The sequence below is a fragment of the Amphiura filiformis genome, chromosome 14 (assembly GCF_039555335.1).
Source record: "Amphiura filiformis chromosome 14, Afil_fr2py, whole genome shotgun sequence".
Taxonomy (NCBI): Eukaryota; Metazoa; Echinodermata; class Ophiuroidea; order Amphilepidida; family Amphiuridae; genus Amphiura; species Amphiura filiformis.
Window position 1 is genome coordinate 32267835 of NC_092641.1, and position 15315 is coordinate 32283149.

The 15315-nt window shown below is 34.6% G+C and overlaps 1 protein-coding gene across 1 annotated transcript in view; it reads right to left on the minus strand.

Annotated features, from left to right (window-relative positions):
• Positions 1-963: 963 nt before the first annotated feature.
• LOC140169976 (short transient receptor potential channel 5-like) overlaps positions 964-15315 on the minus strand; it is a 166684-nt gene continuing 152332 nt past the window's right edge. The window contains exons 10-15 of the mRNA XM_072193289.1: positions 12356-12498; positions 10896-11524; positions 7142-7337; positions 4625-4836; positions 4033-4098; positions 964-1001 (exon numbers count right to left, since the gene is read on the minus strand). Of these exons, the coding sequence (XP_072049390.1) occupies position 4098; positions 4625-4836; positions 7142-7337; positions 10896-11524; positions 12356-12498 (1181 nt within the window). The 3' untranslated portion in view covers positions 964-1001; positions 4033-4097. The remainder of the gene's footprint in view (positions 1002-4032; positions 4099-4624; positions 4837-7141; positions 7338-10895; positions 11525-12355; positions 12499-15315) is intronic.

Consider the following 15315-nt stretch of genomic DNA (forward strand, 5'->3'; position numbering starts at 1 on the left):
GTCTACACCATAATTAATGGTATTGCCGATATCACTGTTGGTTTCTACCAGCTTATTATACATTTCGAACCTGTAAAAGCATACACATAATATATTTTGTCAGTCATATAGAAAGTGCATTAATTACGAAAATAAAATTCAGGCTACAGTAAGATACAGTTCAACGTAATTAATGCAAGAATGCCGAAGTAAAGATTATTTTGTCATTTCTATGACTTAATTAATACGCAATTCCTATTACAAAGCCGAAGCGTCCAATATAATCCTTTAATATTGAGATATGTTTGAGATATCTCTTAACAAATTCATAAAGAAATTTGCAGTACTATTGATATTTGCCATACACTATGAGTCGCCCAAAGTGATCTCTCAAGTGCCCCATTATCGTCGTAGATAATCAATTCCCGACATGAAAGAAAGTGGTAATTACTGATTCGATAACGGATTCCTTGGTCAAATCCGCATATGTGTTTAGGATTAGCATCAAACCCCTAAGATGTATGTCCATGTTGCTAACGCATAGGGATTTGACTTCGTGATTTCCCCTACGCTTTAGGGTTTTGTTTGGACGCTTCGCCTAACCTAATAGGTAATTGTAAAGTAAAGATTGATTAATTGATATTATATTAATATCTCCACTCTCCCCTGATTTATTATATTTGATCATATAGTCAGTTATCACTGTCAGATTAGCAATTTGCTAGAATTACTCACCAGTTCACCTTATTACCCCATTTTATACAGCGTTTCCTCTTAACCGGGTCTTAACCACGCCATCATTCTTACCATGTTGCTGATTGGCTCATTAAATCATAATAAATATCGTGTAACCAATCAACAGATGGTACTCATGAGACTTGGATATAATATTATACTTACTTGAGACAAAGTAAATCATTTCTTAGTGCCCTAATATCAGCAATTCCTACGTCCGCTTCGACGCTCACCTCACCTGCAGTTTTAGCTGCTACGTATCTCTCAACCAAACGCGCCATCACACGCTGGAATAAAATGTATGGATAATGAAGATAGTTTTCGTAGTACCTGGCGCTGTTTAGTAATATTAGCATGCTGTCCTATTACATTGGCTAGTGGAACCAATGTTTTTTCTCTTTTTGTCAATATTACACCTCAAATGATAAAGCTAGAATTGGTTCAATTTTTTCTATGCCTCTACGCTTCCCACGAGGGGTCGAAATTTCATAATGGGGATAAAATTTAAAAAATGGTTCTACCATGGGGTAATACCAAATTGTTTCTCTAATTGCTAAGAATAAAAAAAGTCAATTATCATATTGCACTAAGGTGCTTAATTCATGAGTACATTAAATCAAATGCCAAATATTTCATGCAAAGAGGCCCATTTTTAAAATTGCACCAATTTAATTGTAACTTGTCTCAACTTACTCCTCTCGTCAAACAAAATAATTTGTTTGAGAAATGTATCCTCAGCATCGGATGAAATCATGGATCGGAGGTTATGAAGGGGAACACGACAACAATTGTAAATTCTGTATTATGTTTGATATTTCTTATGTAAGGGGTGTAATTTGACCCAGTTTCGATGAAATTTTTGAAATTTGAACTCTGTGTGTGAAATTGTTGACATTGACCTATGCAAAGTTAACCCCTGAACTAAGCACCGTAGAACAATATGACAATTGACTATTTATTTTAATGAGAATAATTTGAGATACAATACAACATGATAGGACCAGTTTTAAGCTTTGGCCCCAGTATGACCTTCGATCCCCGGTGGGAAGCACATGTGGCGTACAGAAAACTGATGCATAAGGATAGATACGGCACGATTTAGGGTGTAAAAAATCGGATTTTTTTTCTACAGCCTTACATTTCTATAGAACTAAAAGACTGTTGCCTCACAAAACAATCAATAAAAAAGCAGAAAATAAATTAAATACATCAATGTAAATATGCAGCATTGGAAATGGTTTGCGTCATTGTAACCAGTATTATAAATCATAACAAAGACCCCAAAGGAAAATATAGTCCAGTTTCGATAAAGAAAAGGTTTTAATGCCCAACCTAAATACATAGACCACTCACAAAATAATAGAAAACATAACATTAAGATTTTTTTTCTCTTTCCTAAAAACGATCGCCTCACAAAGCAATATAAAACAAAAAATAGCCACTCACAAAACATAACATTTAGATTTTGTTTCTCTCTCCTAAAATTGACCGCCTCACAAAACAATATAAAACAAAGAAAACTATTCACAAAATAATAGAAAACATAACATTAAGATTTTTTTCTTTCCTAAAAACGATCGCCTCACAAAACAATATAAAACAAAAGATATCCACTCACAAAATATTAGAAAACATAACCAATAGTGGTTTTTTACTCTTTCCTAAAAATTAGTGATCGCCTCACAAAACAATATAAAACAAAAGAAATCCAATCACAAAATAATACAAAACATAACATAGTTGTTTTTTAACCTCTCCTGCAAATGATCGCCTCACAAAACAATATAAAACAAAAGAAATCCAATCACAAAATAATACAAAACATATTAGTGGGTTTTTTACCTCTCCTGCAAATGATCGCCTCACAAAACGATATAAAACAAAAGAAACCCAATCAGAAAATAATAAAAAACAAAACATAGATTTTTTTTATATCTCCTGCAAATGATCGCCTCACAAAACAATATAAAACAAAAGAAATCCAATCACAAAATAATATAAAACATAACATGTTTTTTTTATATCTCCTGCAAATGATCGCCTCACAAAACAATATAAAACAAAAAAAATCCAATCACAAAATAATACAAAACATAACATAGTGGTTTTTTACCTCTTCTGCAAATGATCGCCTCACAAAACGGTATAAAACAAAAGAAATCCAATCACAAAATAATACAAAACAAAACATATATTTTTTTTATCTCTCCTGCAAGTGATCGCCTCACAAAACAATATAAAACAAAGAAAACTATTCACAAAATAATAGAAAACATAACATTAAGATTTTTTTCTTTCCTAAAAACGATCGCCTCACAAAACAATATAAAACAAAAGATATCCACTCACAAAATATTAGAAAACATAACCAATAGTGGTTTTTTACTCTTTCCTAAAAATTAATGATCGCCTCACAAAACAATATAAAACAAAAGAAATCCAATCACAAAATAATACAAAACATAACATAGTTGTTTTTAACCTCTCCTGCAAATGATCGCCTCACAAAACAATATAAAACAAAAGAAATCCAATCACAAAATAATACAAAACATAACATATATTTTTTTTTATATCTCCTGCAAATGATCGCCTCACAAAACAATATAAAACAAAAGAAATCCAATCACAAAATAATATAAAACATAACATGTTTTTTTTATATCTCCTGCAAATGATCGCCTCACAAAACAATATAAAACAAAAAAATCCAATCACAAAATAATACAAAACATAACATAGTGGGTTTTTTATCTCTTCTGCAAATGATCGCCTCACAAAACGGTATAAAACAAAAGAAATCCAATCACAAAATAATACAAAACAAAACATATATTTTGTTTATCTCTCCTGCAAGTGATCGCCTCACAAAACAATATAAAACAAAAGAAATCCAATCACAAAATAATACAAAACATAACATAGTGGGTTTTTTATCTCTCCTGCAAATGATCGCATCACAAAACAATATGAAACAAAAGAAACCCAATCACAAAATAATAGAAAACATAAAATAGTGGTTTTTTTTAATCTCTCCTGCAAATGGTCGCCTCACAAAACAATATAAAACAAAAGAAATCCTCACAAAATAATACGAAACTTAAAATAGTGGTTTTTTGTATCTTTCTTGCAAATGATCGCCTCACAAAACAATATAAAGCAAAAGAAATCCAATCACAAAATAATAGAATACATAAAAATGTGGAGAGACTGTAGAGGGCGGTAATGTGAGTGCGGCACAAAATCCTCACACAGAAATTACACCCTAAATCGTGCCATAGCTGTGGAAGGAATGAAAACCGTTATCAAAATACTCACTTGGTATTGAGAGCGTTGGTGCTTCTTTGATTTTCCATTTTTCCCATTTCTTCCGTTACGTTTGTTCTATTAGATAAAGAATTAGCACATCAATAATACAGTTTCAGTATTTATGCAATGTCAATATTTTTGTGCTAAATTAAAAAGCTACATTTGTTCAAATTTTGATGTTTTTCGGACAAATGTACAATATTATTGCTTTCACCATTCTATAGATAAGTATGTAGATGAATTCATTGTAAAATTGTCTTGTAAGTAAACCCGAGTGAATATTGGGTAAAATGATAAACTTCGTAGCATTTTTTTTTTCCAAATCGACTCAGGAAATTTTACAAATGATTAAATTGACAATCCTGATGAACGATTTTACGGATATCTAGATGAAGGTCATGAAAATATAACATGAATGATTCATTTCAAGAGTGGAACTTGTATCATGTTGCATGATATTTTCCGTCGCAAATCTTCACAAATTAGCCAGTTAATAACCTCTCAGCTCACGGAAATTTTTCACCATTTTTCAAATCCTGGATCAATCCCAGATTGTTTATCACCCTGAAAATATCAGTGTAATGAAAAATGAAATAATTACCATTTTTGATGGCCCGGTATATTTACATCCATTGTGATCCACAACATTTTTGGCGCGCATATGTCGACATCTTTTAAAATCTGTTGCCACGTGGCTTCTAGCACCTCCTTTGATGGTAACAAGTTGAATGGCGGCGCTACCACGTCGTCGTCCATTAGTACGTCCATCCAAAGGACGGTGGAGGCGTACTTCCATTCCATGTCTCCGTTTTCCTTTAAAAAATGAATCACTTATTTATTAGTTACATTTGCAGTTCCAGTGGTCAGTGGTGGTGACACCATTACTTTGGTTTTAGGTGGGGAGAAATAAGTGAAGGAGAGGGAGTATTATTGTTTTCTTTATTTTATACCTAAACTTGATGCACCATGCATGATACCTAGGTAACTACCCGGGGGGGTCACTCCCATTGTGGCCTGTACACCATCCGCGATAATGAAAACGCGTAAAAAGGGTAGTTTTTCGTGGGTAAGCACGATACGCGCGTAACGCGTTTAGGGTGTCAAAAACATGAAATATTGGAAAAAAGGGTAGCAAAATTGCAATTGCTAATACGCGGAAATGAAATTTAGGGTATGAAATTTGATGCATGGAATAAAATCCCTGTTTAGGGTGTGAAAACACCTGTTTAGGGTATTGTTTTAGCCCAGGGTTAAATCCTTGTTTAGGGTGCTTTTCAAAAGTTGATTATCGCGGATGGTGTACAAGCCACAATGGGAGTGACCCCCCCCCCGGTAACTACTTTCTATTATTATATGCGCACTTGCTTGTTTATATGCCGTAGTACTACTATCAGCCTACTCTCGATTTCAGAAAAATACAGAACTAATGTGTTTGAATAAAACAAAATGTGTATTATTTTCTTTGACGAGATTAAACATAGCCCAATCATAATCCTTTAGTTTTACATAACTGACAATAAAAGTTGATATTCCATATTCAATAAATGTGGCCAAAATTGATTAATTTTGGCTGAATATTTTGTGTTAAATATGTTTGCAAAAAATCTAGTTTTAGTGTTAGTAACTTTAGCCTGTCTGTGAGGTTTTTTTTAAATATATTTACAGTCGATAATCTTCACAAATTTAACAGTTTATAACCTCCCAGCTCATGGTAATTTTGACCCTTTTTTAAATCCCGGATCCGCCCGTGATTATTTTATTGCCAGTTATATGAAAACACAACACAAAAAGAAAGTCCTCACTTACATAACCCATCATCATTCTTAACCTGCTCGTGTGATGACAATGTTAGCTCTAATTTGATACCGCATTTGATACCAGAAGCTCTGAATTGACATAGATTTATACTACTATTTGAAATTTTGTGCATTTTCAAAACTAGCAAATCAAAACGACCACGCAGTTTGTGATTCAAGGCATGGCCACGCTCTGAAGTAGTGATGTAACATGATTAATTACCATAGCGAAAGGTGAAAACAAGTTTTGAATGTATTGCCCTACACTAGAAGTACGATTGATGATCAAAAAATAAGGTATAAATACCTGGATCGTATTTAAATGGAAATTTCACATTATGTAGAGTCCAAGTACGTTTCACTTGCACCTGTACGATTAGTGTCTTTGAAAAGAGCGGTATTGTATTGAATCTATGATTGAATACATACACACACACAGTGATGAGTGCAACCTACTTATAGTGAAGGGCAGTACATTCGAAAATTGTTGTCACCTTTATAGGAATTAATCCTGTTACAACAGTACTTCTAAGGTAAATACCAAGAGCCATGTTTATTCAATTGTTATTTGAAACGCATGGATTGCTACAATGATTTCCTATTAAATGTATACTGCATAATTATTGCATAGTGAGATCGATATTATCGGGCTATATCATGCTTTTTTTTTCTTTTTTTTTTTTATATGCAACTTTTACAAATCATGAAATACATTCGATCAGGCTGAGTTCATATAGGAGTATACTATGTGGACTCAGCCTGATCGAATGAGCGTATTTCGTATAGCGATTAGCGAGTATTATAGGCATGATAGGTCATTTACCAATTTTCTGCGTCTAATCAAATGCTTGTAACTTTACTTCTTGAGGTCACATTGCATTCAATGAGGTGTCATAATGTGCAGAATTAGATAGTGCATCTATTTAAAAAATATGAATTTATCCATGGTTTAGTTTTAAAATTAGGATGGTATACGCTGCACTAAAATCGAACATGCACGATTCCCACTATACTATGCTATACGCAGGTATACGGCCTTTTCGAATAGTGCCCTATGTGATCCGGTACTATGAAATTACCTTGCTCGATTTAAGCTATACGCGTACACCTGCAAAACGTGCACCGTATACCCGAATAGTATACTTCTATGTGATCGCAGCCTTATGTGACCAGGTACTATGAAATTGCCTTGCTCGATTTAAGCTATACGCGTGTACCTGCAAAACGTGCACCGTATACCCGAAGAGTATACTTCTATGTGAACGCAGCCTGACGGATTACATAAGTGAGGAATTTCTTTTGTGCTGTGTTTAAAATCATACCTCCACTTCATTGTATACGTTGCTCATGACTGCAATGAGAGCATTCATAAGTACCACCACTACTAGTACGTAAAACAGGGCATACAGCGTTATGCCAGAAGCTTGGAGTATCCACGCTTGATTATTTAATTCCAAAGGTTCCATTGATTCCAAGCCAAAGACAGACCAATACAGATATATGATGCCTTTCCAGAGACTGTAAGAAAAAGAGTGTATGGTATGAAATGATGCGATGGTTGGTTCCACGATATAGCACTTAAAGGTTGGACTTAAATGTGGATTTTGTGAAACTTGTGGGTCTTATAACTGCTAAATAATGCTGAAAAATCCATCTGTGAGATCAAGTTTGGACAAATATTCTGAAATTTGGAGAAAATACCAACAAACTGGTTTTTTTTACTCACATTTTTTCGGGCCACATAACAAAATAATTCTTCAGTAAAATTGATTTTAATTGATTTTCAAAAACTAGATATACGCTCGTAAATATCAATTACGCCAAAAATGTTTGAAATTTGGGCCCAAATCCGGAAAGTTGGTAAAAATTCAAAAACAAAACGGGTCGTTGAAATTTATATCTAGTTTTTTTTTCAAAATTATTGATTTTTTTTTACTCAAGAATTACGTAGACCGTCAAAACCGGAATTTTTTTGGGATTATGTCAAAAACTAAGCAGATGGATTCCCCGATGGATTCATCAAGTCTTTGCCATTTTAAATATTTATACTTTTTTATACCAACAATTTAGCAGTGAGTGACCCAAAGGTCACTTTTTCAGACTTTCTGTATACAAGCTGTAATGTCAGCGCCCACATAGTTCCGTGGGCATTAAATTAATATTTAAAATAGCCTAAGATGACTGGTAAAGGGAACAACATACACATATGTCCGACCGTTAGAATAACATCGCATGATTACTGCGCACTAAAAGTATCTTAACAATTATAAAAAAGGATTGTTTTAAAGAAACGAACCGAAATTACAAAATGAATAGATGGAGAATTTTCTCTCCGCGTATTTTTATGGCACGCCACAGCGTGCAAATTGCATCGAGTTCTAAAAAACACATCGAGTTTAAAAAACCGCATCGACTTTAAAAACCACACATCGATTTTTAAAAACAAACACATCGAGTATAAAAACGCACGTCGAGAAAACACACGTCGAGTTTAAAAATAATTTGAAGTTAAAAAAACACGTCGAAAAGCGCCACCTAGAGTTTCTGCTAGACGGGCCAATATGATAATAGTGGGGATCATAGAGGAAATAATCTTGACATTGTTCTATAATGGTCAACTGAAATGTTTGGTGTTATTACAGCTTGCAGTGACATTTCGGAATTCGGGGAAACATTTAAATTGTAACAATCAGTGGCTCAACATGTGTACGGTTTCATATCACTGCAACGATGCGATATGATGGTTTAGAGGGATCATTTATGTATTGATTTATCATTACGGTCAAGGCCGTGTCAGTGGATGTGTGTTGATGCCACACTAAGTCTAGTTTTCCTCTTTTAAATAGTATTTCCACAAATGTGTATGAAGATCATTTCTATTTTTAGATATATTTTTGTACGACTGGTACCTCAGATCACTTTTTTTTCTTCCACCGGGATACAAAATAGGCCTATGCTAAACATTTAAGAAAGAATCCATTAAATCCAATCGATAGTGTCACCCGGGGGTACTCAACTTTAGAAGTGAGGGGTATGTGCCCACCGGCGTTGCGAAGTAGGGCCTATCGATACAAAAAAAAGGGGGCGGGGTAGTCACATGTCGAAATTTTATTTTTTTGTTCCAAATTTACACTGAATACAACTTTGCTGAAATAAGAGAAGTTGAACGTTTCGCATTATTTTGTGCCATTTTGATGATACAATTATAGAAAAAGGGGGTCATTGGGTAGCCGCACCTAAGAAAAGGGAGACATTGGGTATAACCGCACCTTAAAAATGGGGGGAATCGGGTATAACCTTTTAAAAACAGGGTGAGGTCATCGGGCAGGCACATACCGTTACATCTAAAGTTGAGTGTTCCCCGGTACTGTCATGTTATGATGATAATAATTAAAGAACTCATTAAACTCTACGGTAGTCACATGTCGTTTGTAGAAGAAGACAATATCTTATGCTAGATATGGATAAAGAGACCCCATATGATAACGGCATTCTCATCACGGACATGTTAGAAAGACCCCATATCCACCTGGTAGTCTGATGTAAATAATAGTAAGAGGAAGAGGTCAACTCTTCTGTAGTCTCATGTCGTTTGTAAAAGAAGCCATCTATACACCAAGATATATCACGGACATGATAGAAAGAACCCCGCCTGGTAGTATCATGTTCTATTCTATTACCCCCTATCAATTTCGTGCCATATGGCACGAAATGGCTTAATATGCATGTAAAAAAATATTTACACACATAAGGTCTTATCTTTGGAACAGTTTTGATAATTTATCACTTCTCTATCAACAAAACACCTTTTTTCCTAATATAACTACCATTAACACATCATAAGATGGTTTAAAATGTTGAAACCTGCATATTTTGACCATTTTAGGCCAAATTTTGCCCTAAAAATAGCCCAAAATGTCCATAAACTTTTTAAATATGGTCCAAAGTAACTCGGATTTCTTTTTTATTATATGTAGAAACACGGCAGTGTATTTAAAACTGCATAAAAAATGCCACATTGATGTACTCATACAATTCAAAATTGTAAATGAAAATTATTTTTTGATCACATTTGGCTATGAGCTCATTAATTATTCATGAGCTAATTTGCATAATATTTACATAATTAAATATTAAACTTGTTTTTCTAAAAGCTTAAAGTCCAAGCTTGCCAATGGTATGCCACTTATTGGTTTTTACCCAACCAATAACACTGCAACGCAGTAGTTAATATGATTCCTCCATACCACTCAAATATACCACTTTTGTGGGGTAATAGAATAGGGTTAATCAAAATAAGAGTTCCAAAACTCCCCGGTATCGCGGTAGTCTCATGTCGGTTGTAGCCCTATATACCGAAAGATATGTTAGAAATGCCCCTATCCCCCTCCTATATACAAATATAAAACGTGTGTGTTAGAAAGACCCCGGCCTATCCCCGGTAATCTCAAGTTATTGATAATAAAAGTCTCATGTTAAATTTTGTTTGTAGAAGAAGCCCCATATACCCCAAATCGATATCTTTTTTTTAAAACTCGATGTGCTTGTTTATAACTCGATGTGTGCTTTTTAACTCGATGGTTTTTTTTTAAACTCGATGCATTTTGCACGCCGTGTCATATATTTTCATACCTCATTCGGCACAATACAAGATTATTCCCCCAAGTATACCCAATTAAATGACAAAAGGGAGTTTCGAAAATGACAAATTTGGATATTTCCTCCTTCGGGTGCAATTCCCGCTCCTTTTTTAACAGGCTCATTACAGCGCAACAGATTAATATTCACTCCGCTGTGTTCATAATCTGCGTGTTTTCAGTGAAGTTTATTGAAATGCTCTATATTTCATTTAAATTGATATCATATGGGCAAATAAAGTCGCGTCGTGCCAAATGAAATATCGTGCCAAATGAAACATCTACCGACGATTAATTTGGTAATTATAATTTTATGGGTTTTTTTTGTATTGAGTGTAAAGATTTGTGCGCAGAATATAATATGTATTAGTTATTATTTATTAATTTTTTGGCATGTTGTATCAACTACGCTATATGGCTGGTATGAATCTATACTTACTTGGGCAATTTACCACGAGTGCACCCGTCCTCTAAACCATCATTAGCATGCAGACATTGTGCCCATTTTATTTCTTCATAGTAAGAATAAATATATGTTAAACCAACTGAAAATGAGAAGACCACAACCGCCACGACAAGAAAGAAGTGCGCCGTTTCTGTTATCATAGTGCCCAGCGATATCTGAAGGGGTCCAATGACGTCACTAACTACAACGTAAGGGAGCATACGCAGAAATGAAATAACAGTGGACACCGCAAAGAAGGCAGTCGCCATTAGCCTTGGATGCCACCACGCATGCGCCAGGTATGCCAAGAAGTCCGGATCCGTAACTTCAAAGTCAGCAGCTTCAGCCCCTCCCAAGATTACGGCGAGTTTGGCATTTCCGGTTTTGCCACCAGCTCTGGCGCGGCTGATCGGTATCTTTGGAATCCGGTGAACATATATAGCTCCATTGGATAAGTTCCTTGTAACTTCGAGCGACATGTCCTGCTCGTCGTCTGTGCGTCCGTATCCTGTTAGATTTGTAAAGTGACCAGTTGGACTTGAAAATGGGAAGCTGTTGTCTGGCAGAGATCTGCGATCCCGTTCAACTTGAGTTATGTTTGTGCCGTTTTTGAGTGGATTGTTCTGTGAAAAAAATCAAGATACAAATCAAACAGATTTTTTTCTTTATAATAGACGTTTTTAGACGTTTTAGCCAACCAAGCATTTCTCAACAAAGACGGGTGCCGGTTCAAACTTTCAGGAGTCTACGAGTCTGTTATCAGGTCAAAGGTCAAGAAAATCACGACCTGATACAGTCACTCACTCGCTGATGAAAGATGGAGTACCATCTGAAAATTCGGAGGTAGGAATTAATTCCTTGTGTTTGGATCAAAAGTTAAATCAAAATCATGATTTATACCAACACAGATGAACTTTCATGAACGTTTTCGACGTAGCTTTGTCTATTCTCACTTAAAAAGCTTTCACGTTATCTTTCAATCAAACTAAAAAACGAATTGTGCCCTATTTAAGTTTAATTTTGCCCCTTCAGACATACAAACCGGATCAAAAGTAAGGTCTTAGTAAGCGGAAACTTTCTTTCCCGAAATAAAAGTGCCTTGAAAAGTGCAGTTGAATCGCCTTTTTATTACGCACTATTAACCAATCACGGGCTGTGGGAGATTTTGTTTTATCTCTGGCTCCGATTATATGCTGATTCTATATTATAATAATGGATGTGTCTTCTCTCATCAGTGATACCAATTTAAATAAAAACCGGCATTTTCCCATAATATGACCCTACAATGACATGTATGACATGATGGGATGGAATTACGCCCGCTATGTACAAAGCATAAAATAATTGCTATGTCATTTTCACCGGATTTTTGAAAGGAAATTACTAATGACCTATATGTTAGCGAACTTTATGACTAACAAACCTTAAAATAAGCAGATGTCACACATACGTACCAAGACATACTGGTAGTGGGTAATGTCAAACACCACACCGACGATAAACAGAAACGCTAGTCCAGAATCTCTCAAATGTTTACCCTGTGTAAAGATATCTGGGCCTCGTCTACGATAAGCCTTGACCTCTCTCCATGCTATACCTTTATTATATAAACAAAAACAACAAAATAGATAAACAACAAAGAAAATAGTTGTAGTCTTTTTATATTATTTAAAGGGCATTTATTGCTTCGAACGAGACAGATTTGACCTAGACAAAACTGTGATGTCATGAAATGAAGTGTGTCAACTTTGAGAGAATGGACTGTCAACACTCTCAATACACAGAACATTATACTGTTGTTTCTATCAGAAAAAACTCTGAATCAAGTATTACAAATTTAATGTTTTTTACACATTATGGATAAAATCAGGCCGATTCTTTAACTGTGATATTTAAAATTCATATGTATACCAACTTGCACAATATAATAAACTTGAAAATATCAATTTCACCGTACGAACAGAATTTGAGCATCTCATGTGTTGTCAAGTTAGCGGTGTTTAATATTATGATTGTTTTATTTGCGGTAATTTACCCTAAAAGGTGCCATTATTGTAAGGTTGTCTAGTTGTTGATATTATTCGAAGTACCGCGATGGTTTGGAAACATATAACCAAACTGGCTGCGGAGGACACTACTATTCATATAATGACGTCATCAATCTGTTACATTGGAAATCGATATTCGCTTCGATCGTTGCAAAGGCCCAAACGAGCCAGAATTGTACCAACATAATTTTTCCTTTTCAGGAAAAATACGAATAAAAAAATTGCAACCAGTATCAACTTGAAATGTATTAATTATTTTCTTTTAAGGGGGTACTACACCCCTGTGGTAAATTTGTGACTATTTTTGCATTTTTCTCAAAAAATAATAACACACTGGTAACCAAAGTTATGTATATTATTGGGGCAAGGAATCCAATTACTACCCTGAAATTTCAGTGACTCAAGACAAGCGGTTCAGTATATATAATAGGAAATAAGGTACATCCTAGCGGTACCTTATTTCTTATCATAAATAACGAGCCGCTTGTCTTGGGTCACTGAAATGCCACTGTAGTAATTGGATTCCTTGCCCCTATAATAGACATAACTTTTGTTACCACTGTGTTATTAGTTTTTGAGAAAAATCCAAAAATAGACACAAATTTATCGAGGGGTGTAGTACCCCCTTAATGGAGTTAAACTTGTTCAAATAATGCCACATTATGTGCAGATTGGAAGTTAGGTTGTTTTAATGATTTGTGACTCCACAAGTAAGAAATAAATAAAGAAAGTGACAGAACTACAATGTAAAAGGTTTCTGTAGCATGTTTTGTGTTTGCTCGGTCCGTATGGTGAATGCTTTTTTTTTTCAAAATGTATTTGGACTCTACGACATTGACCAGAAAGAAAAAATATTCTGGTTTTGACAACCTTGAGAAACAATCAAAACTTAAGCAAATTACGTTTGAAGGATTTGTAAACCATAGTGTATCATCACTGGCAATTGCATTATCTATTATGATGGCGTACAAAAAAGTTTAAGCATTAAAGGTCAAATTATTTTATCTATAATTACATTGGATGGCTACGACTATGCATTGGCGAAGAAAGAACATAATGTACATATGACGTCAATGCGGTTGTAATGGTCAATGCATGTGATTTGACCTTGCCAGCACCAATGTATTAAACATGAAGCAAACAATCAGCTTGTACACTAGGTTTATACCCCATAAAACTGCTAAACTGTAAACACAAAACTCGTTTATTTCGTAGTTTAAACATAAAAGTCTATGGGCGTCGCTTACGATTATAAAAGGCGTTTACAAGGGCATAACAATAATAAACGGTTCCAAAAAAATAAGTCCCCCCCCTAAGAATTTTTGGTATAATCCAAAAACGGCTTGATCAATTCTCTTGTTTTAAAGTTTGGAACATAGGCTGATTAGTTATGCATCACGTGAATGGTGTTTTCTTGTTATCTGTTATTATCTTCACTGAGAAATACAGCCATTTATAACATTTTCGGCCAAAAAAAAGCTGCACTTTTCTACATAGGCTTTTTATGCATGACTTTTGGTTTCAGACCTCTTTCACTTGAACAAAATTAATCAAAAAGAAATGTTTCTATATTTTTTTTGTTTTTTATTAAAATAACTTAAGTTAAGATGTTCATGAATTAATTTTTACACTTTTCAAACATGTTTTATGGTTCAGTGAGTACTCACATAGCCATTGACCAACAGCAGAGAAGAACGATGCTTGGAAGCCATCTCACATGAAGTTAGAAGACAAGGTTGCTACGTCGGCACGCATAGTAGGTGATAAAAGTGGTTTTCCAATTAAAGTGTTTGGATGCGAGCCGTTAGACCAATAGGCGCCGTGTCAGACAAAAGTCTTTGAACATGGCAAAAGTTCGAAGTCAGCAAAAACATCTAAATCCAGCGATGCTGAGGTCTTAATCAGTGCTCGGGCCCCAGTAAAAATTAGAAATACTCGGAGACTCGTTTCTGATTAGAAAACATTAGCACAAACGTGTATATCTATTATTTTATAGGCCTATTGGTCTAACGGCTCGCATCCAAACACTTTAATTGGAAAACCACTTTTATCTCACATGAAGGATGGCCTATTCATTATTGAAAGACATTAATAAGCTGCAGCATTCAATTTAATTTATTCACTGAACCATAAAATCTGTTTTTGAATGTTGTGATACCTAAATCAGGAAAGGCTTAAACTTAATCAAATTCAATTATGCTTCTTTTTGATTAAATTACTCACTTAAAGGGAAAAATTGTTAAAAACAAATTCAAGCATAAAAAGCCTATGTAGAAAAATTTTTTTTTGGGCCGAAAATATCGTACATGACTGCATTTTGCAATGAAGATGATAAAAAGTAGCAACAAAAACCCACCCACTTGATT